The 21,228-nt window shown below is 41.5% G+C and overlaps 1 protein-coding gene across 5 annotated transcripts in view; it reads right to left on the reverse strand.

The window, feature by feature from the left end:
* nos1apa (nitric oxide synthase 1 (neuronal) adaptor protein a) overlaps positions 1-19,382 on the reverse strand; it is a 479,658-nt gene extending 460,276 nt beyond the window's left edge. The window contains exons 1-2 of one of the 5 annotated variants that reach the window (XM_059984732.1): positions 18,584-19,315; positions 18,399-18,470 (exon numbers count right to left, since the gene is read on the reverse strand). In XM_059984732.1, the coding sequence (XP_059840715.1) occupies positions 18,399-18,470; positions 18,584-18,688 (177 nt within the window). In that variant the 5' untranslated portion in view covers positions 18,689-19,315. Of the gene's footprint in view, positions 1-18,076; positions 18,098-18,398; positions 18,471-18,583 lie in introns of those variants that run through there. The other 4 variants (XM_059984731.1, XM_059984740.1, XM_059984738.1 and 1 more) reach the window with 4 other exon arrangements.
* Between the last annotated feature and the right edge of the window lie 1,846 nt (positions 19,383-21,228).

A 21,228-nucleotide genomic window follows, 5' to 3' on the forward strand; every position in this document is an offset into this window, starting at 1 on the left:
AACGCAAGCAAAAAACTGACCTCCATCATGTGCCAAGTTTTCACAGAAGCCTGATTAAGAGAGGCATTTCTTACAGTAACAAATGTGGTGCCAAAATCCTTGGCTCTTATGCAACAGTACAGCACAGGAAATAACATTCCATCTCTACAGTTAATCGGAGATGAATACAAAACCTGAAATTCTTGATGGACAACTTAACATTCAGGCTGATCACTTATTTTCTTATGCGAAGAAGATCCCCTTTGAGGATAATATTAAACAAAGAGAAAGGAGCTTCATTTTTATAGAAAACTTTTAATGCAGTGATTTGCCCTTAGCAGTGTTATCACACAAAGCTTGGCACTGAGCGACATCATGGGTACATCAGGTCTAGTGGCCAAAAGTTTGACCCAGAATGGTGCTGAGTTACAACTTCTGTCGTTGCGGCTGATTCGGTTGTTTTTTAATTTTTTTAAGGATGGTTTTGGGGATAGAGAGTTATGTTAGCAGTCAGGTTAGGGTTTAAGAACATGAATGTGGGAGAGTTAGAAGTCAGGCAAGGACTTCAGTCTCTGCTCTGCTTTTGAAGGCCAGTGAGGTGGATGTGGGACATCTGTAGTTGGATGTCAGATGTCGGCCAGCAGAAGGTGGACAAGGGACTGCCCAAGTTAGTGAGTTGTCACCGTGAACCACAGTGTTGTGCAGGCAGGAGAAATGAACTCTGATGACCTCCTGGCTCACGAATCAATGAATCTGGATTTGGAGGCCTGGTGTTTAGCGATTGGCATGTCCTGGAATGGATCACTGAGGATCGAGTCCCACTTGTTGAGGCCTGTCGGCTAGGTCCATCCACAAGCCTCTGTGAATCCACTGGGGAGGTCGAAGCCCCATATCTCCAAGGTGAAGTCCAACTTCACTGGAGGCTTGAGGCCTGCCCTAGGGTGAAAGGACTGTGTATATCCATGGGTGGGAGGGAGGAAGGGGGCTTTTGTTTTTGCTGTTGTTGTTTCATTGCTTGTTGTGTGCTCTGCTGTACTGGCAAGCTTTGTGGGATGCTATATTGGCGTTGGTACTGTATGTGTGGTGACACTTGTGAGCTGTCCCCAGTGATTCTGGTTGTTAACATGAATGTCACATTTCACTGTGTTTCAATGCACATGTGATACATAAACTTGAGTCTTAAATCAGTGAAGTAGGTTTGAGAACTGACAACAGAGGAAGGCAAGAAAGGGAGAGCTTTGGGGAGGGAATTCCCCAAAGAGGATCGATAATCAATGGCATTGTCATCAATGACAGAAGGATTTAAGGACAAATATCAGGCATCTTCAGGCAGTCAAAATTAGAAGAATGCAGGCACTGTGGAATGTTCACAAGACTGGAGAGGGTTACCCAGAAAGTGGGGGGCAAGCAAAAACATCCCGATGTGTGGAAGCAGGGCAAGAAACTTGAAACACAAGACATTCTGCAGATGCTGGAGATCCTGAATGCTGGAGAAACTCAGCAGGGAAAGGAAGTACATCATGGATCTAAATACATCATAGTCAAGGTTTTGTGCTGAGACCCTCATCAGCAACCAGTTAAGGAGAAGTTGATTTAGATTGGCGAGCAGCAGGGCACAGATAAATTCAAAAGATGAACTCAAGGTATCGAACAGTAATGCATCACCCCACTGAATCTCGGGAATTCCTGGTCATGACCACCCAAGTTGGAGCAGAAGCATCTGACTGGCCCCAAGAACATCAAACCCCGTTGCTTAGGGAACACAGGAGGCCCTGCATAAATGGCAGAAGAAGCGCACCAGCCAACGAGCCTCCCGACACACGCCATCCACCAGATCATGAGAATACTCTTTGGTTCTCATGTTGGATTTGTTCACAGAACCAACTAAACTGGAGTGGAAGCTCGTCAGCTTGGTCCCGACACACTGCTCAACGAAGAATGCATGAGTGGGGCTTGCTACAACCAGGCAGGGTTATGGATGGCCTCCAGCTGTTGGGAGTTCCAGTGACATTGGGATAGGAAGAACAGAATGGTGAAGTCGGCCAAGGGAGGAATGGATGCACATTTCAGCAGGTGAGACATGACAGGGCAGAAAGGAGGCAGTATCACAGGAGGGGAAATAAGATTGTCTCAGTGATATCAGGTTCAAATCTATTTATCACACGTACATTGGAACATGAAGTGAAATGTATCCTTTGCATTAATAACCAACAGCACCAAGGATGTGCTGGTGGAAGCCTGCAAGCATCACCGCGCATCCTGGCGCCAACACAGCATGGCCGCAATGTTCAGCAGAACATCAACAAAGAAAAGCAAAAACACCAAAACAAGATAACAAAAGCAAAAACAAAACAAGGTAACAACAAAGCCCATTTCCAACACACACACACACCTCCAACCCCACCCCCCCCCCAGGGCAGGCCACCTCTGGCCTCTAGTCCCTGGCCAGGACTCACAGAAACCAGATCTCTGATCTCCAGACAAGCCGACCCATAGGCTTCGACTGTCAGGCTTCCACCTACAGACTCTCTGAGCTCTGGTCTTTGATCCTCAGCTTTGCCCTCCAAGCTGCCAAGCTCTGGGTATTGCCCCCAGGAAACGCCGATCATGGGCGTGACCTTCGAGCCTTATCCTCAAGACTTGCCTTCAGGCCTTGGCTTCGAGACCCGCACATATCTCCAGGCATTTAGACCTGAAGGAGTGGGTGGGGAGGCCCATGTGACTCCCACATATACAGACCTCTGACCCTGGACTCAACGGCCTGTTGAGGTCACTTCAGCACCCGCCCACCCCACCTCTGGGATCCCTGACCTTTGACCAGAATGCTCCAACATGGTCTCTGAACACCAGCTCCTGTTGTTGACCTCTAAATCCCCCACATCTCTATCCTTACACCCTACCAGGACTCCTAAATCCCCCCTTTGCCCCTAAAATCATCGCTACAAACCTAAAGAACAACTATGTCTGAGGCACGACATCACAGGCATTGGAGCTCGCACCATTTTAACCCGAACATCTAGGGGGTCAGTAGATATCCAGTTAACAAGATAGAATAAGCAGCATCCTGTGTACAGTTCTGATTTCCTTATTTAAAGAAGGATGTAAACGTGCACTGAAGGCTCTTCAGAGAAGGTTTATTGGGTTAATTACTGAAATAAAGGGATTGCCTTTTGAAGAATATTTGAGAAGGGATGTTTGTGGTACAGACCTAACGTGTGCTTATATGTATAATGTGTGGCATGGAGCCAATGGGCTGAAGACTCTGTTGCTTTGCTATGCAATTCTATGACTCGGAGGAGTCTATATTCAATGAATTTCAGTAAAATGACAGCCAATCTTATTGGAAAGTACAAGCCAGTGTGCTCCAGTCGGGGTGGTGTAACCCCCATGTTTGCTCAACAGAAGATAAGCTGTATTGTGGTCAGCTGCAGGTTTCTGCGGCATTTCTGGACTGTTTATTGCACGGTTATAGCTTACTGATATCTTACGTGCACTTGCTATCTTGTACATGCCACATGTGAGTGTTGATACTGTGTTTTGCACCTTGACCCCAGAGTAACTCTATCTCATTTGGCTGTATTCATTGATATTCATGTATGGTTGAATAACAATTAAAATTGAATTGAACTGAAGACTTTGAGGAGTTTGGTAAGGAGAAAAGGTAAGGAGTTTGAGAAAATTATTTCCCCTGTGGGAATCTTGAACTAGATTCAGAATGGGGGGGGGGGGGGGAGAGGCTCAAACTTTTACGACAGAGGAGGAGGAGGAGGAGGAGGAATTTCATCTGTCAGGAGTCCGGAATCTGTGGAATTCTCCCAGAAAGCTGGGTCATTGAGTAGTAGAGATGCTGAAGATAAGGAATCCTTATTGGAGTCAAGGGTTCTGGGGCCCAGGAAACAAAAATACTGAGTTTGACGGTGTAATGTACAGTGATCGAGCTGGAAAGACCCAATGGTTATGCTTTCTCCTACAACATATACTCCAATGTCTACTGAAAAATTCAGTGTCATAAAGGATAGGGATGGCATTTACATGTAATGAAGGATTCTAACAAGGCAAGCCAGCATATGAAGGAATAAAGGATATAGCATTGGATCCTTTTGTTAACAATGCCATAAATGCAAAGAGTGAACTGAAAATATGGATCCTCTGTAAAAGACATAGGTAAACAAGGCAATTAACATTCAATCCACTCACAAGCTAATGTTCCTTACAATGCTTTTCTGAAAAACAAAAACAGTTGAAAAGTTAAAACATAATACATTAATAGATTTATATTGGTCTGCCTGAAGATACTCATTCTATAAAAGTTCTGATTCAATTTGATTCCACAACACCTGCAACTTTGAGCTGCATTAGGTTGAAGTCTAAGAGACTGGCCTTAGTCAATTGATTCCAGTTTTTATATAAAACATAAGCCACATGTAAATCGATTATTTTGAATGTATTTCAGTGGCTGTAATAAGATCCCTCAAGCAACACATTAATTCATATTGTAACAGTTATAAAATGCTAACGTATTCTGGGAATGTGAGCTGATTATCTTGCTTTGCACAATTCATAGTCATTGAAATTACACTTTTTGAATATTAGCATATGAATAATTCATCAATTCAAATGAAATCTGCCATCAACTAACTTTAGTGGAAATACAATGTTAAGTATGTTAATTTCTGTTAGAATACCAATCATGGGAACCTCATCCCAAAGTGTTATACTTTCTGTGCCAAAGCACACAAACCAAACTAGACTGTGTTATTGTGCTCTTAAGTTACAACTATGTAATAATTTATTATAATATGTAGTTAAAAATCAAATAAAGGTTGAGAGCGATAAATAGATTAATGTCCCAAAGCACTCTACAGCCTGTGAGATACTCTGTGAAAATAATCCTGGCTGTAATCTACAAGAGTTTATGAAAAGTTTATCTGTACAAAACAAGAGAAAAGAGAGAGGGAGCAAGGGAGTCAATACATCCATAACACAGCATGCCATGCTAAATAATGTGCAGAGGGTAGACTTAACTGTGGTAACTATCAACCTGTTCTCCATTAGAACAAGTACCAAATTGTGAGAACCACTCTTAATAAAAGAAATACTTTGAAGAATATCACAGCACTGTTTTAAGATTCTTTTAAACTATTCTATTTTTCTTTATTCTTTAACAGGTCAGGCAGGTAACAATATTGTACAAAATTAAATTTTAACCACAATAGGAAGCAATCAAGAAATTAAAAGGATTTAACAGCTTTGTCAACATTTCTGTGTTGAAACTAAACAATGCTTTCCACTTGAACATTACCATCAGTAATTACAATTGATTTATTATGGTGACAAATGGTAAAGTTCCACCAAATAATGCTGAAGTCACCGATATGCCTGCTCATGTTTCAAGATATACTGCCTCCCACTATCCATTTGTAATACAAGTTGCAAAACACTGGAGAAAGAATTTCATGAACTCTTACATTCCTGGTGGATCAGTCAACACGGGTATTAGGTACAAGGGAATGAACAACTTAATGAAAATTCCTAAGAGGTTCAAAAGGTATCCTGTAAATAGTAAAACATGGCAAGCAAATATTTATTAGATCTCAATGATCGAGTGCGTGACCCAGCAAAAGTTACAAATTTGTATTGCGGACATTTCAGACTTTTTGAGATTCAAGGACACACCTTCACGCAGACGTAAAACATAATGATGCATCATTTATAAAGTTTAAAGCTGATAATCATACTCATTGTAAACCTTCCCTATTAAACAAAACACAAACATTGCACTCAAAACAAGCATGTATTTAACAATAAAGCTTGGGAGCTCAAAGTCTAATTTGGTCAATGCCCTCTTTCCCTGCTGTCAATTTTATACCAAACTTTTTAACTTTTGGTATAAGAAAGGATAATTCTCTTGAATTGTAATTAAATCACAATGTTTTAAATTTATGAAGCGAAAACTCTTGACATAAGGTAGATACGATATTTTTCCCCAAGACTTTTAATTGGAACATTTATAACCACAGCGTTAATCAAATTTAACACCTGATTCAGATTAAACGTCAAATTGTAATGTGCAAGTATCAGTTTTTTTTTAAGGTTTGAATTTTATCCAACTTCACCTTGCTCCTTGGGGGGGTGGGGGAAACTAAACTGCAGATGCTGGAATGTGAAGCAAGAACATCAATATCAAGCAGGATCTGTAGATAGCGTACCATTGACGAGGTTATTTCATTGACTTGGAACCCTGACTGGATTCTCTTTCCCTAAATGCTGTCTGAGTGGCTGACTTCTTATACCATTTCCATTTTGGTTTCAAACAACTTTTGCAAACTGAATCACAATAATCTTGTCAGCCACTGTGACATGACTAGAAATTTATGTATTTAAAATTGGATGCATTGAATCAGAGTGATGGATACCAGTTTCTTTTATGGTTGGTGCATCCTTGCATTTTATCATAGTTTTGTAAGTTACAGACCTTGAAGTCCTTAACATGATAAAGAGACACAATATTTTCATTGTGCACTAAATGCCTTTTCATTGCTTTTCCATATTAAAATCCAAGTTTAACACTGCAGGAAATCTAAAATTAAAAAGGCATAGTCACATCATCTAAGCATATAAGAATTTACTTACAATAGAAATATACTATCAATGGGATTATTTTACAAAACTAATCAAAACCAGTCTTTTTCTCTCTTAAATCTTGATCACCCTTAAGCAACAGTATCTCTGCCTTAGCTGGGTCACAAGACCCAACAATTTGTCACTAGAACAAGTCTAAACAATCTGCAAAGCAATCACAACCAAACACTTTTGAGAACTCATTTTATGGATTTTCCAGATGATCAAGAAAAATCAGAGTATAGCACTTCAAAATATTCCAAATGTGAAAACAAGGGACTGATACATTTGGTGGACTTAATGAAATAGAAATCTCAATGATGTGTGTACAAGTGAGCACAGCTGTTTCTGCTGGTAGATAAATGAAGCAATTGAGACATTAAAACAAGCAGTTTTACACTGAACACAACGGAACTGTTAATGGAAAAGGATAATGGTTATCACTTTTAGAATAGCATAAGTGACGTCCTATTTTAAATCCACATGCTTTTCAGTACTGGGACTGTAATAAAGGAGAAATGCTATTGCAAATCTCTATGAATCAGAGTGATTGAGGAAATAATTTAACTTAATACAATATGGTACTGCATCACCACACCATAAAAATACAAACTTCTTGTTGCAGCTTGTATGATATTCGTCTCTTTATAAAGAACAGCTGCAGCAACATTGAACATGCACTGATTCAAGGCTCTTTCAAGCAAGTCCACCAACAGAAAATCTTTTACTTACTCTTGGGTATTCTGCTTTGCAGCCTAGAGTGATAGTGTTTTACTTAGATTTAGAAGAAACTGCTACACTGGTTATGTTTGACGTTTATTAGCTCTTAACTTTAAGCTATTGGGAAAAACATGAATAAGCCTGCAGGAATCCAAACCCTGCTTTCCATATCCGAGCTAACTCTATCACCCAGGCTTGCTGACCTAGACCAGTTTCGAGTTCACAAATGACTGAATTTTAAGCTTTCCCTCCATTTCCTTTAAAGATCCTCCACAAATTCTCTTCTTCCCTTCTCGCCAACACAAGCCAACTGAGTAACCTTTAGTAATTGTCCTGCCTCTGCTTACACTCAGGAATTCCCTTCATAAAACCCTCTCTCTCCTTTTGTAAGAACATAGCTCTGTGACCGAGGTTCAGTTCTAATAAATCAGGGACAATGTGCCCAAAAGATACTTGATAATATGCTTGAAAACTACTTTGGAATATTTCACAACCTGGCAGGTCGGCATAAATTTAAGGCCTCATGTTATGAAGTTCAGTCTCTAATATGGTGGTTTTCAAAATGATGATGCAACCAAGACATATATTATCCAAAATTCCTTCAGTTCAGGTTCTACCATCAATTAGCTTAAAGTCAACTTATCTTCTAGGAACTTGCAAAGAACATTGGAAAGGACAGGAACATTGACACATGGACATTACAATCATAAAGACATCACACCAGAGGCTCTTCTTCGTCATGAGTTTGAGGAGATTTGGTATGTCATCAAAGACTCTTGCAGATTCCTATAGATGCATAGTGGAGAACATTCTGACAGATTGCATCCAGCTGATACAGAAACTCCAAAGTACAAGATCACAACAGGCTGCAAAGGGTTACAGACCCAGCCTGCTCCATCATGGGGTGAGAGGCTTCCCACCATCAAGAACATCTTCCAGAAGGTGGCATCCATCTTTTGAGGATCTGCGCCATCCCTGACATGCCCTCTTCTCATTAGTACCATCAGGAAAGAAGCTAGTGTGAAGACTCACACTCGAAGATTTAGAAGCAGCTTCTTTCTCTCCATCATCAGATTTATGTACAGTCCACTAACACTGCCTAACTGCTTTTTTTTTGCACTACTTATTCTGAAATTTATAGCAATTTTGTGTTTGCCATAAAACAACAAATTTCACATCGTATTAAGATAGTGATAATAAACCTGATTCTGCTTCTAAAAATAGGCAATTCATTGTATCATCAAAAATAAACAAAAAAAAACCATATGACTTATTTCATGTACCTAATGTTTCTTATTCAGCAAGTTTTTTCAAATGCAGAGGAGATCTCTGAACACATTGCGAATACTTTGCTAGCTTTAGGCATTACCACTTAATGAAACCTCTGCTGTAATGCAAGTTAACCTTTTTTTTCTTCACCAGTATTTTGGGACTTGTTTCCTCTGTGGATCGGTTTGGCACTGGGTACATAAAATAGCCTGCTTTACTTTATATTTATACTGACTCTATGTACTAACATCAGCAAATTAAAGGATATATCTGAAGCATTTCCTTTTTCCCTAATGCCTTGTTTGCTCCATTATTCAACCACAATACATCACTGCTTTAGTACCCTGTTGCCAATAACTATCTTATTATTGCTATGTCTGGTGTTTCCTTACAATTAAGGTTTAAAACTTCTAAAGGACCTGTGGTTTGATCAGGTGGGTGGCCTGGACCATTAAGGATTTGAATAATTTACCCATGTTCATTATAGACATTGGGAAATGAGAAGGGGAGGGTTGGTTTTACAGCAGAAGCAATTGGAAAAAAGGCAAGGATGATTTTGCAAGGAAGAGGATGCAAGAGTCCTCATGCATCAGTGCTGTGAAAATACCCAAGATGATAGCAGAGATAGAAACAGATGTTAAAGGTAAACATTCAGGTCCTTACACGAGTTAATAACTGTTCCATGATCCTACCTACAGCTGGGAAAGTCAAATGAACAGTCATCTCATATACTCTGTGCCAGTTATAACCTGGCACTGTTAAATAGAAGGTCACGGGGTGGGAGAGATGTATGTGATCAGGAATTATTTATCAAAGAAGCTTGTAAATCATTCCAAAAATCCCCAGATGTGCAGCTGTGTATGTTAACAGTCTATTTCAATTGATGTTAAAAAAGCAGAAAGCCCATGCATAGAAATAAATAAACTGAGTGTCAGTTATAGGCCACAATGAACAAAGACAGACAACAGCACCTCTACCGTAATTATTCTAAACACGGGTGCCCCACAAGGCTGTGGCCTCAACCATTTACTCTACTGCCTGTACTCTCACAACTGTATGTTTATATTCTACTCTAACTCCATCTACAAGTCTGCAGAAGATACCATGATATTGAGCTGGCTCTCAAATAACAGTAAGACAGCATACAGGAGGGTGATAGAGAGTCTAGTGACATGCTATCATAGAAACCTTTCCTTCAATTTCAGCAAAACAAAAGAGCTGGCCATTGACTTCAGGAAGGGGAGCAGTGCACATGCTCCTGTTTATTATAACAACAAGGGGGTTCAGAGCTTCCAGTTCCTGGGAGCGAGCATCAACAATAACCTGTCTTTGTCCTATTACATGAATGTCAAGGCCAAGAACGCTTATCAATGTCTCTAACTTCTTATGAGATTGAAGAAATCTTGTATGTACCCTTTGACCTTCACAAACTTTTATCAATGCACCACAGAGAGCATCCTGTCCGGAATAATCACCGCTTGGCATGGCAACTGCTCTGTACGGGATCAACAGAATTTGCAGAAGGGTGTGGACAACCAGCTTCCCCTCCATGGCCTCTGGCTACACTCCTGGCTGCCTCCGTAAAGCATCCAACGTAATCACAGACCCCACACATGCCAGACATTCACTCCATTCTGGCAGAAGATACAAAAGCCTTGAAGTGCATACCACCAGGCTCAAGGACAGCTATCCCGCTATTACAAGATTATTGAATGGTCTCTTAATGTGATAAAATGGATCTTAACCTCACAATCTGCCTTGTTATAAACTTACACCTTACTGACCACCTGCACTGTGCTTCTTCTGGAACTAACACTTTATTGCTATTGACTTCATCTTGAACTACCTCAATCCACTGTTGTAATAATCGTATCTCTATGGATATTACACAAGACAAGATTATTTAAAAGTGTACCTTGGTACATGTGACAATAATAAACCATTTACCACTCCCACTTCCTTCTCCAAGCCTAAACTCACCTCTGCAACAGGAAGCAGTACTGATGGGAATTAATGGAAAGCTAATCTTTTCAGCACCAGCACAGCATCGCCATAGCTACCAGATTTGTTCCATTCCAGTCCGCTCTGGCCATCACGGCCTACTGAGTGACAGATTTATTCACCAACAACACTTATGCAGAACACGGTCTTGCTTTTTACACTGTACTCCCTCCTCCTTCTCAAAATGTTGCAATCGGTAAACAAACAAGAGAGAAACCAGAAAAATAATTTTAAAAATACTACTGAGCTTCAGATGTGAGGCAATGTGCTGGATGAGTTAGATCAGACATCCATCACCACAGATAAATCAGGCAAGACCAGACAAAGCAAATGTGGCCATTATCCTTTCTAAATATTTCTGTATTAAGGTGATCCAGGCACTTTAGGTCCCAGTCGAATAATTGTACGATCATGGAGATAAGATATTACTTTTGTTACTCTCTCCATTGGCCTGGTTAGGCATTTTTCTGGTTTAATCAAACCAATTGTGGAATGGTTGAAGATCGGACGAGGTGGTCGCTATCCAATGATCTGTAGGTGGTGATCTACTGGCACATTTCAAGGAGTAGCAAGCTCCTGCCGGAAAGGGACTTTAAAGGCTTTAAATGAAGCACACTAAACAGGAATCTGATCTGCCATTCACCAAAAGCTAATGCAATTTGATTCATCCAAGGCAAGCAAAGACGTTTGTCCTCCTCAGACAACTTATTGACAGGCATACAATTTGTAAACCCTTGCAGCCATAAAGGACAGTGCATGCAATCTGCACTTTACCCAAAAACAATATAATTCATACAATCAGTCAAGACAACTTAACTGATTTTCCAGAATCTCACTATGATCTCTTGAATTTTGCATGAGCATTAAATAGGAAGCATTAATTTAAAATTGCCATTCATTAACTTCAATTGTGATATATATCAGTAGGGTTCCTACACTCATTGTTTACAAAGTAGTTTTGAAAATGCGCATACAAGCATACATCCACCTTTGCTCAAAAGAATTAAAATTAGAATTTATTTTATTTCTTACATCCATTTCACAACATGAGGGAGTAAAAATCTTTATGCTGTGGCTCCATCACAATGCACAAGCAGTAAGGAAGGGAAATGTGGGAGGGTTAGGGTTAGGGTTGGAAAGCTCAAAAGGGGGAAAGAGGCATTTAATTACTAGAAGAATTCTGAATGAATAAACACTACATTTGAGATTTATGGGAGTTAAGTTCTGGGCTAGAAGAGACGGCAGAAAGTAAAATATGATCAGTTGTCACAAGGATATGGTCCATGGAGTACGACGAGATGGTGTAACTAAGAACAGATGTTATATAACAGCATAAAGATGACAATCTGGTTTCAGCCAACCACTGAAGATTTTATCCACTGTTTCTGCAGATGTGGACACATACGATGAAACATTTCGGAACAGAATAAGAAAGATTTTAAACATCACTTGAACCCACTTTATTTAGTTCCACTTGAAGTTCTAAGTCTACCACATTTGTATTACAGACGAGGCTTTTCTTAAAACATAAAATCCATTGGTTAGAGATCTGGGCAATGCCAGCATTCATCACCTATCCTTGACTGCCCTCGAGGTGGGGATTGGGAATGGTAATCTTGAATCTCTGCTTCCGACACAGATACTCTCACAACTTTGTTGGGGAATGTATTCCAGGACTTGGACACAGTGACACTGCAATGGCAATATACTTCCAAGTCAGGGCATGGTGTGAGATTTGGCAGGGAACTTGTAGTTGGTGGTTTCAAACCCTCATCTTTCTTGGTGGTAGAAGTGATGGGTTTGGTAGGTGCTATGGGCTTGGCTTCGGTGAATGATTGCAGTGATTTTTGTAAATGTTACAACTGCAACCTGTGGCTAACGGAGCACTTAGGGTGGTGGAGGAGATTTCTGAACATCGTAACTTTGTGCAGTTCAAGTCACAATTTCCAAATAAGCGTGGCTTTAAGCTTAGGCTAAGCTAGTGGTTTCAAAATGTAAACCTTTGGCTGGATTAGTAATTCTCAATACCCTTTTAAAATCTATAATTCATTTATTTCAAACCTGATGAAGCCAGAATGAGATTCACGGCACAATACTTGCTTTCATCAAGGGGTAATATGGAGATATATTCACACCAACAGCATTGCTCATGTCGTGACTAGACATACACTAGCCATCCTAGATTTCTACACTCGAGCCCTTGCATCCTGCCCATATTCACTGATGGGCAGGATATGAGGGCTTGAGTGCAGGATTCCAGAGTGACAAGCCACTGTAGCACTGAGTGAGCATGAGTCTATTGGTCACTTCTAATTTGAAACATTTAAATCGAAGCCCCTTCGAGCCTCTTACATGGATGTAAATTTCAATAAGCTATTCTGAAAAGACTCTGAAGGTGACCTTTCACATCAAAGTCCCCAAAACAACATTTTAAAAAAACAATTATTGAGATTATTTTATTGTAGTACTACTTGTGTGCTAATTGCTTGCCTCGATGTCTGTGTTACTATAGCAATTACATTTTATAAGTGCTTTGAGACAACAAAAGGTCATGGAACATGTAATACAAAATATGGCACTTTTTTTCTTTGGGTAAACAGCATATTTGTGAAAAAGCACATAGACTAAATTCCCAATCAGTCAGGATGACAAAGGCTGAGATGAGAGATGAAACACTATAGCTGATAAACTGGTGTTAATACCAACCTAGGCTCTACACCTATAGACTGACAACCAACGTGATCCCAGAAGCAGTGAAGAGAAAGAGGACAGCCTTGGGAGAAAAATTTACATAGAGATGAAAGGCCTTCCTCGCCATTGTATCTAATGAGGAAAATCTCAGTATGAACAAGCCTCAAAATTTAAAAAAAAATCTGAGGGTGATTGGCGTGGGATAGGAGAAAAGAGGCTGGATAGTATAAGGAACCAACTGAAAGTCCACAGCAACGAATGGAACTGCTGTCATTTCTCAAAGTAAGAGCATTTCCAGATATACAAGGGTCCAACACAGTGGGGGTACTTCACTGGTAGTTTATGGGCTTTCCTCTTCTTGCTGGAATGCCCCAGCATAAATGGTGTGCAATTTGCTTAGAGTTCCTGTTCCCAGCTAGAGCTTACTCGCTTGTATTGAAGGTGTCAAAATGCCTCCTGTTTGCAGTTTCAAAAACAAGTGGTCTTACTTTTAATATTTTTCAAGACATCAAGCTGTTACTTAATGTTGATATTTTTAAAACTTTTTGCTACTCAGAGTAAGTTTGAAATTGTAAATCGGCATGTTTTTCTTTCGGCTTGTTAGTCCGTCCCCCCCCCCCCCCCCCACCGGCTCTGAGACACCTCTCTGTCCCTTTATCAGGGAGACAGAGAGCCTATGATATGTCGAACTGTTAGATGAATGATTTAGTTGTTTTTGTACTGCAGATCATGGTCCTTATTAGTGGCTTTGCTTTTGCTTGTTTGGTGGGTGGAGGGTGCTGATGCATTTTTTTGCTTTGGGTTCTAATATTTTTTTACTGTCACTCATTCTTGGAGTACTCTTCCATTTTCGTGGATGTCTGTGAAGAACAAGAATTTCAGGTTGTATATTGTATACATTCTCTGATATTAAAATGGAATTATTGAACTATTGTAATCAGAAATAAAAACACTCAGTAGGTCCCATGAATTCTGTGTTCTAACAGCTCTCATCTCATAGGTTTCAATAATTTTCTCACTTAACCTCTACGATTTAGCCCCGCCTTACCTTAGCTGAGATATTTCTTTCTCCCTATCCATCCTTACCCCATCTTTTCAGCAATGTTAAAACTAACTTGCTCACTCCTGCCCACACCCCACCTGCAAGGAGTCTGTATTTAAATTTGATTTCTCTCTCTACAGATGCTGCCTGACCTGCTAAGTGTTTCCAATATCTTTTGCTTTCACCTAGAAAAGAAAGTGCCAGCTTTAGCACACAACAGAAGTAAGGATGCAGCTTCACCATCTGCCAAAGATTTTCACAGTCATTTCATAGGCATGGCTTGTTCTGTCTCACTTACCGCTCAAAAGAAACACTAGCTTAAGATTAGGAGACCGACAGCAGATAAGGTGGGGTGATCTAATGTGGGATTCCAAAGCACTAATTAATGATCTCAACTGGAACTAAAAACTGTATCAGTTTCATTAGGAATACACATGGGCCAGAATACAGCTAACTTTTTGTTTGGATACTTTGAGTTCCTGAACATGAGTAACTTCATCGACAGTATACAGCAGTAGAGGTGATGTGACTGCTTGCTATCAAAGGAGCCTGCAGTGAGACCAATGGATACAAAGGTACATTAAGCGTAACATTTCCAAATGTCTTAGCATAACTGTCGCAATCAATATGTTATAGGATTCACCAATTCTAGCTGTGCTCCTAAAATGTACTGAGTCAAGTTACCAGGAAAGTTGATGAAGGCAATGCAGTGGATGTTGTCTGCATGGACTTTAGTAAGGCATTTGACAAGGTCCCACATGGGAGGTTGGTCAAGAAGTTCAATCATTTGGCATTCAAGATGAGGTAATAAATTGGATTAGTCATTGGCTTTGTATGAGAAGCCAGAACATGGTAGTAGATGGTTGCCTCTCTGACTGCAGGTCTGTGACTAGTGGAGTGCCGCAGGGATCAGTACTGGGTTCGTTGGTTGTTATATGCATCAATGATCTGGATGATAACCAAGTCAGCAAATTTGAGGATGACACCAAGGGCTTTAGTGGGCAGTGAGGAAGGCTATCATGGCTTGCAGGGGGATCTAGACCAGCTGAAAAAATGGGCTGAAAAGTGGCAGGTGAAATTTAATGTAGCCTAGTGTGGGGTGTAGCCCTTTGGTAGGACCTACCAGGGTAGGTCTTACACAGTGAATGGCAGGGCACTGAGGAGCATGGTAGAAAAATGGAACCTGGAATACAGGTCCGTAATTCGTTGAAAGTAGTGTCACATGTAGATAGGGGCATAAAGAAAGTTTTCGGCCCATTGATCTTCATAATTCAAAATATTGAGTACAGGAGATGAGATGTTATGTTGAAGTTCTTTAAGACATCAGTGAGGCCTAATTTGGAGTACTATGTGCAGTTTTGGTCACCTACCTACAGGAATGACGTAAATAAGGTTAAAGAGTACAGAAAATATTTACAAGGAGTTGCTCGGTCTGGATGACCTGAGTTACAAGGAAAGATTGAATAGGTTAGGGCATTATTACTTAGAATGTAGAAGGTTGAGAAGATATTTGATAGATGTAAACTGAATTTTGAGTGGTATACTGTAGATAGGGTAAATGCAGCAAGCTTTTCCCACTGAGGTTGGGTAGTACTACAATCAGAGGTCATGAGTTAAGTGTGAAAAGTGAAAAATTTAAGGGGAATATCAGGGGAAGATTCTTCACTCAGAGGGTTGTGAGAGTGTGGAACAAGCTGTCAACACAAGTGGAGCATGTGAGCTCCATTTTAACATTTAAGGGAAGTTTGGATAGGTACATGGATGGAGGGCTATTGTGGTCCCGGTACAGGTCGATGGGAGTAGGCAGTTTAAATGTTTCAGCACAGTATAGATGGACTGAAGGGCCTGTTTCTATGATACAGGTCTCTGTGACATAATCACTATCTAACACTACAAGTACCAAGAACAACAGCATTAAAAGAACAGCTTTAGTGACAGGGACCTGGAGTACAAAACAGCATAATTCAATCGTTCAGTAGAATGTTAACATGAATTGTTGAGTGCCTTATATTCTTATGAACAATTGGCTTGTGTCATTTCAGAGGCTGAAAGATTCAAACATGGATTGAATTCCACAGTTAGAAATTATAAATTATTTCTCGTCCAAAATCATGATATTAACCTAATAAAGTGAATCAAATGCTTAATTTTTTGCATTTCACTGTCTGGATATAGCTGGGGTGTGAACGTTCAGTGTTTTCTGTTGTAATATCACTATTTTATCCATTGTTGTTCCTGTTCCTACCCTATGCTAACACTTTTAAAGTAATCTCATTATTTTATTTGGAACCTCTGGGTATCCAAGCCATTGGCAACACTGCAAAAGCAAGAGATTAGCCTTGGTGCAGTGCTAGCACTCTTAACCGGTGTGCCAAAAGGTTGCAGATCCAAGCCAAACGTACATCAGTGATATTAAACCTGATTCTGACATAACACAGGCTCACACTTTGATGCCGTGCTGAGCAAAGGCTATGCTTTTCAAAAAGAAAAAACATCCAATTTCTTTCAGTCTAATGAACTCCCCAAACACTTCGCAGTCAAGAAGGGCTTTTGAAGGAGAGTCACTGTTGAAACTTGGGAAATTCAGAAGACAAATGTTTACATGAAGGACCTTCTAACAGCAATGAATGCTAGCCAGAATATTCCCTTTATAACGGATAAATATTGAATAGGTCATTGATGATATCAGATTATCAGACCTTTTGCATCAACCCAAGAGGGCAGGCAGAACATAACCTAACCCCACTCTGAAGGATAAGTCTCCTTCAATACTGCCCTGGAGTGTCAACCTGGATTATTTTCTCCGAACTCTGCAGTGGGATAATCATCCAACTCCAGGATGGGAGTGCTACTAACTTCATCAAAGGCTATGCATTTGGGTGTTGTGTACTGTTGTTCATATGAGACAGTTACCGTTTCAGCCTCCTCATATTGATTACAAGATGCCAAAGACAAGAATTTTGCCAATATGCTGACCAAAGCCAATTTCTTAACCAATAAGCCCACAAACGATTACTGGCTATTTATTGCTTTGCTGCTGTTTCCACTTGCAGTGCACAAACAGAATACTGCATTTTCCCACAAAATACAATGCTGGCTCCGTAGCGATCTTTCCAAAGTACTTTCACGGGTTACAAAGAGGTTTGGACAGTGCCAAGGATAAAGAAAGACACTTTGCAAATGAGTCTCTCTTTTTTTCTTTGATTTAAAGTTTACAGTTCACTTAATCAAAAAAGAAAAGGCCAGTCATGACTAAGAGCAAGAGTAACGTCCACCCAGAAAATCCAATCAGTAAGAACCAAATAGTCATTTGCAGATTCTAAATGTTGAATGGACAACAGACAGTATATAATTTAACCTGTGCTGAAAATCATTTTGTTCAAACAATATTATTATTAGAGTAAAGTGCTACATAAATGCAAGTTGTTGCCTAGTGATGATGGACTTGCGGATTGTAGTTGACATACAATGCAGGTCAAATGAAATAATACGGAGCAAATCCATTCAGTTGCTCCACTCCTGCTGCCTACTGTAGACTTTTAAAACAACTGTCCCTACAAGAGGGAACACAATGACGTTTGGAGTCTGAAACCACATTCAACAAAAAGGAAGAAATAATCTCCTATAGACGTGCAGCGCAGGAGATATATATTAATGCGGTTTCCCCTGAGTGCACACGCGGTGAAGTAAGGTATAAACTATCACTTAAATGTAGTCGTTCCGTTCTCGGAGCGTTTCTCAGAAGCTCTTCACCTTCATATTTCTCCAAGTGCGTGATTCATAACTTAAGCGTTTAGTCGCAGTTATTAACGGCTAACCATTAATCCATTTGCTTCCAATCAGAAGTCCACTTCTTTCTAATACATCAACACAGTTCAAAAGTCCACCTGCTTAACACTCGGCTCTGCTTCTGCTCCTAGTATATAGCAACCAGAAACTGAGCCACTTCGGATCTCATCGAGCGTCCACTGTATGCTATCCATGGGAAGGTCACACGCAGTGCACGGGCAAAGAAGCCTGATTGAAGATAATCAGGTGTCGTCCACCAAAACAATAATAACTCTCAGTCACTCACCCTAATCCTTCGCATTGCAGCCACGATCTCCACCCTGCTGTTTGGTCTGGGTACGTCCAGTGTGCCGATGTACTGTGAAAGAAATAAATCAATGTAAAGTGGGATGTACTTTAGAAAGAAGGGGCTCGCGTTCCAATCAAAGTCTCATGCGCCCGCGTTGGGTGAAGTGATGAAAAGTTACAAACCTTCGCCTCAAAACTGATTCCATGCCGGAAAGCCTCTTCGTTATGCAGAGGAATCCGCAAATCGTGCCCGTCATCCACTAAGTTGTATTTGGTCTTGCTTGGCATGTTGGCGAGCGAAAGAAAAAAACACACACACACACACACAAACAGGGCAGAATCAGGGGTGGTGGGGAGAAGCAAATGATCCTAGGCTGGACGATTTAAAAAATACAACAGTGGCAGAACCATACAGACAGTATATTTTATATCTAAACTAAGGAGGGAACTTCAGCGATTGAGGGGTGGGTTGCAAACTGCCCAGCGTCCACCATACGCGCAGAGGAGTTGCCGTGCTGGAGATCGGTATTGAGGATCCCTGGAAGCGGTGCCCGCACTGTCGTCGGCCGGCTCCGAGCGCTCGGCTGCCGGCTCACTCCTGCCCTTCGCTCTCACGGCAGCGCCACACTTCCCAATCAAAAGCACGACAGCCCAGCCTCCCTCGCCATTGGACGACGGCCGGGAATTCCCACCCGATTGGCGTAAAGTTACATCACTTGCGTTCCGTGCGGCTGGAGAGCTCGGGGGCAGCTTCCTGGATTCGCCCGGGGCGGGTGGCCGGTTGGAGGCCGGCGCCGCGATCCCCGAAGAGGGCTGGCTCGCACAGCGAGTGTCAGCGCTTTGCAACGGATGCACGCTCGCCCCTGTATGCAGTCACATCCCACCGACGCCTGCTCCTGAGGGTGCGGTGTGTAGAAATGATGGCTGTCCTTTGCAACGAGATCACTGTGCATCGAACTTAAGTATTGAAAGGCAATGGCAACCCCGCTTAAATATCTACTGCCCACTCTGTGTTAATACATGGCATAATATTTCAAATCCACATACACATGCATGCGATTACCACATATGAGCCCACGGCTGTTAAGTACCGTCAGCTTCAAAATAATTCTGTTTACCGACAAGGGGAATGATCGCGGACTGGAATATCGTTGATGTTACTGAAAGTTGTGCTAATTGAAACACGTCCAAATGGGGTCGTCTGATTAAGGTGGCGCCGCTTACAGAGGGACTTTCCCGTATATATTATGGAAACGTGCTAGGAGACCGAAGCGAGCTTTCTTCCAATATTGCCCCCGCTGAAGGAGAGAATGGTCGCTGGGGAGGGGGGAGGGGGGGGGGGCTAGTAAAGGTGAACCGCATAATCAGAGGGCACGGTGGCCGGAATACTGTACTCCGTTTGCTTGGTTGTCAGGGAAACGTCTTTTTCCAGGAAATACTTCATGCATAGCGCGTATGAGTAGATTTTTTGAAAAAATCTGTTTACTATAGGGTAGATGAAACATTTCGTGAGAGTCAGCCAGTCCAGAGAAGGTCCCGAGACTGAGTCAAGCAACATTGGTGTACCTAGTTAAGGAACACCCCAGGTCAAAAGAGAAACCGAGTTGACAACATTCATTGCCCCTTTAAAGAAAACACGGCCATTTATGTTGTTGGGGGACATCATTGTGGGGAAAAAAGTGATTGCTGTGTTTCCTCGCACATATGTGAGAATGTACCACATATCGAGTTTTCCCAAATTGTATGAACCAGGGGTTTCGTAATCTGCTGAGGTCTGGATGTGCTGCGTCCAAGAGTGACGATAGAGAACCCGACAAGAAATCCAGGTAGGAACTTCGGAAGGCCATCGTGAGAGCGAAAAAAGCCATTCCTGTTACATCTTACTAGACACACAATCAGATCCACCGTAGCCATTACTTCCTGAAAAGTGAAACACAACGACACGAATAGCAGTGATGGCTAACTCTCTGATGAGCTTAAAGCTTTTGAAAGGGAGAATAACAGTACGTCTGTGCGAACCCCACAGACCCGGCAACTCTGTGATGTCTGTCTCGGAGGCCGATGTCACAACCCGCTTCAATACTGTGAACCCCCATCACACTCCGGCGGTGTACCTGGTTGGATAATGAAAAACTTTGCCGACCACCCGGAGGAAATGCTCAAAGACATCTTGAGTGTCTCACTGCTGCGGAATCGGTTCCCAACCGCTTTAAAGGGGCAATGATCATTCTGGTGCCCATGAAGAGCAGGATGACTTGCCTCAACGATCGGCATCAATCACATCTACCGTAACGAAGCGCTTTTGAAAGGTTAGTAATGGCCAGGATTAACTCCTGTTTGAGCAAGGATCTGGATCGACTGCAGTTCGCTTGCCGCCGAAACAGATCTACAGCAGACGCCATCTCTCTGGCTCCAATCTGTTTTAGAGCACCTAGACAACAGCAAAACATACGACAAGCTGCTGTTGATCAATTATAGCTTGGCGTTCAATACCATCATCCCCTCAACATTACTCATCAGGTTTCTAAATTTGGGCCTCTGCACCTCCATCTTCACTTCCTCATACTCATACTAAAACGCAACCAGTGGGGTCGATGCTGACACTGGCCCGCCTCAAGGATGTGTGCTTAGCTCACTGCCCCATTCTTGAGTGACTCTGTGAATAAGCACAGCTTAAGCCCATTCATAAATCTGCAGATGACAGCAATGTTGATGGTAAGATCTCTGGTGATGGCTAGGAGGCGCACTGGAGTGAAATTTCTCTGGATGTATGGTGGAGAGCATTCTGACTCAGCCAGTTCCTCCACATCAAACCCGCCCCATCAATC

The sequence above is a fragment of the Hypanus sabinus genome, chromosome 11, assembly GCF_030144855.1.
Source record: "Hypanus sabinus isolate sHypSab1 chromosome 11, sHypSab1.hap1, whole genome shotgun sequence".
Taxonomy (NCBI): Eukaryota; Metazoa; Chordata; class Chondrichthyes; order Myliobatiformes; family Dasyatidae; genus Hypanus; species Hypanus sabinus.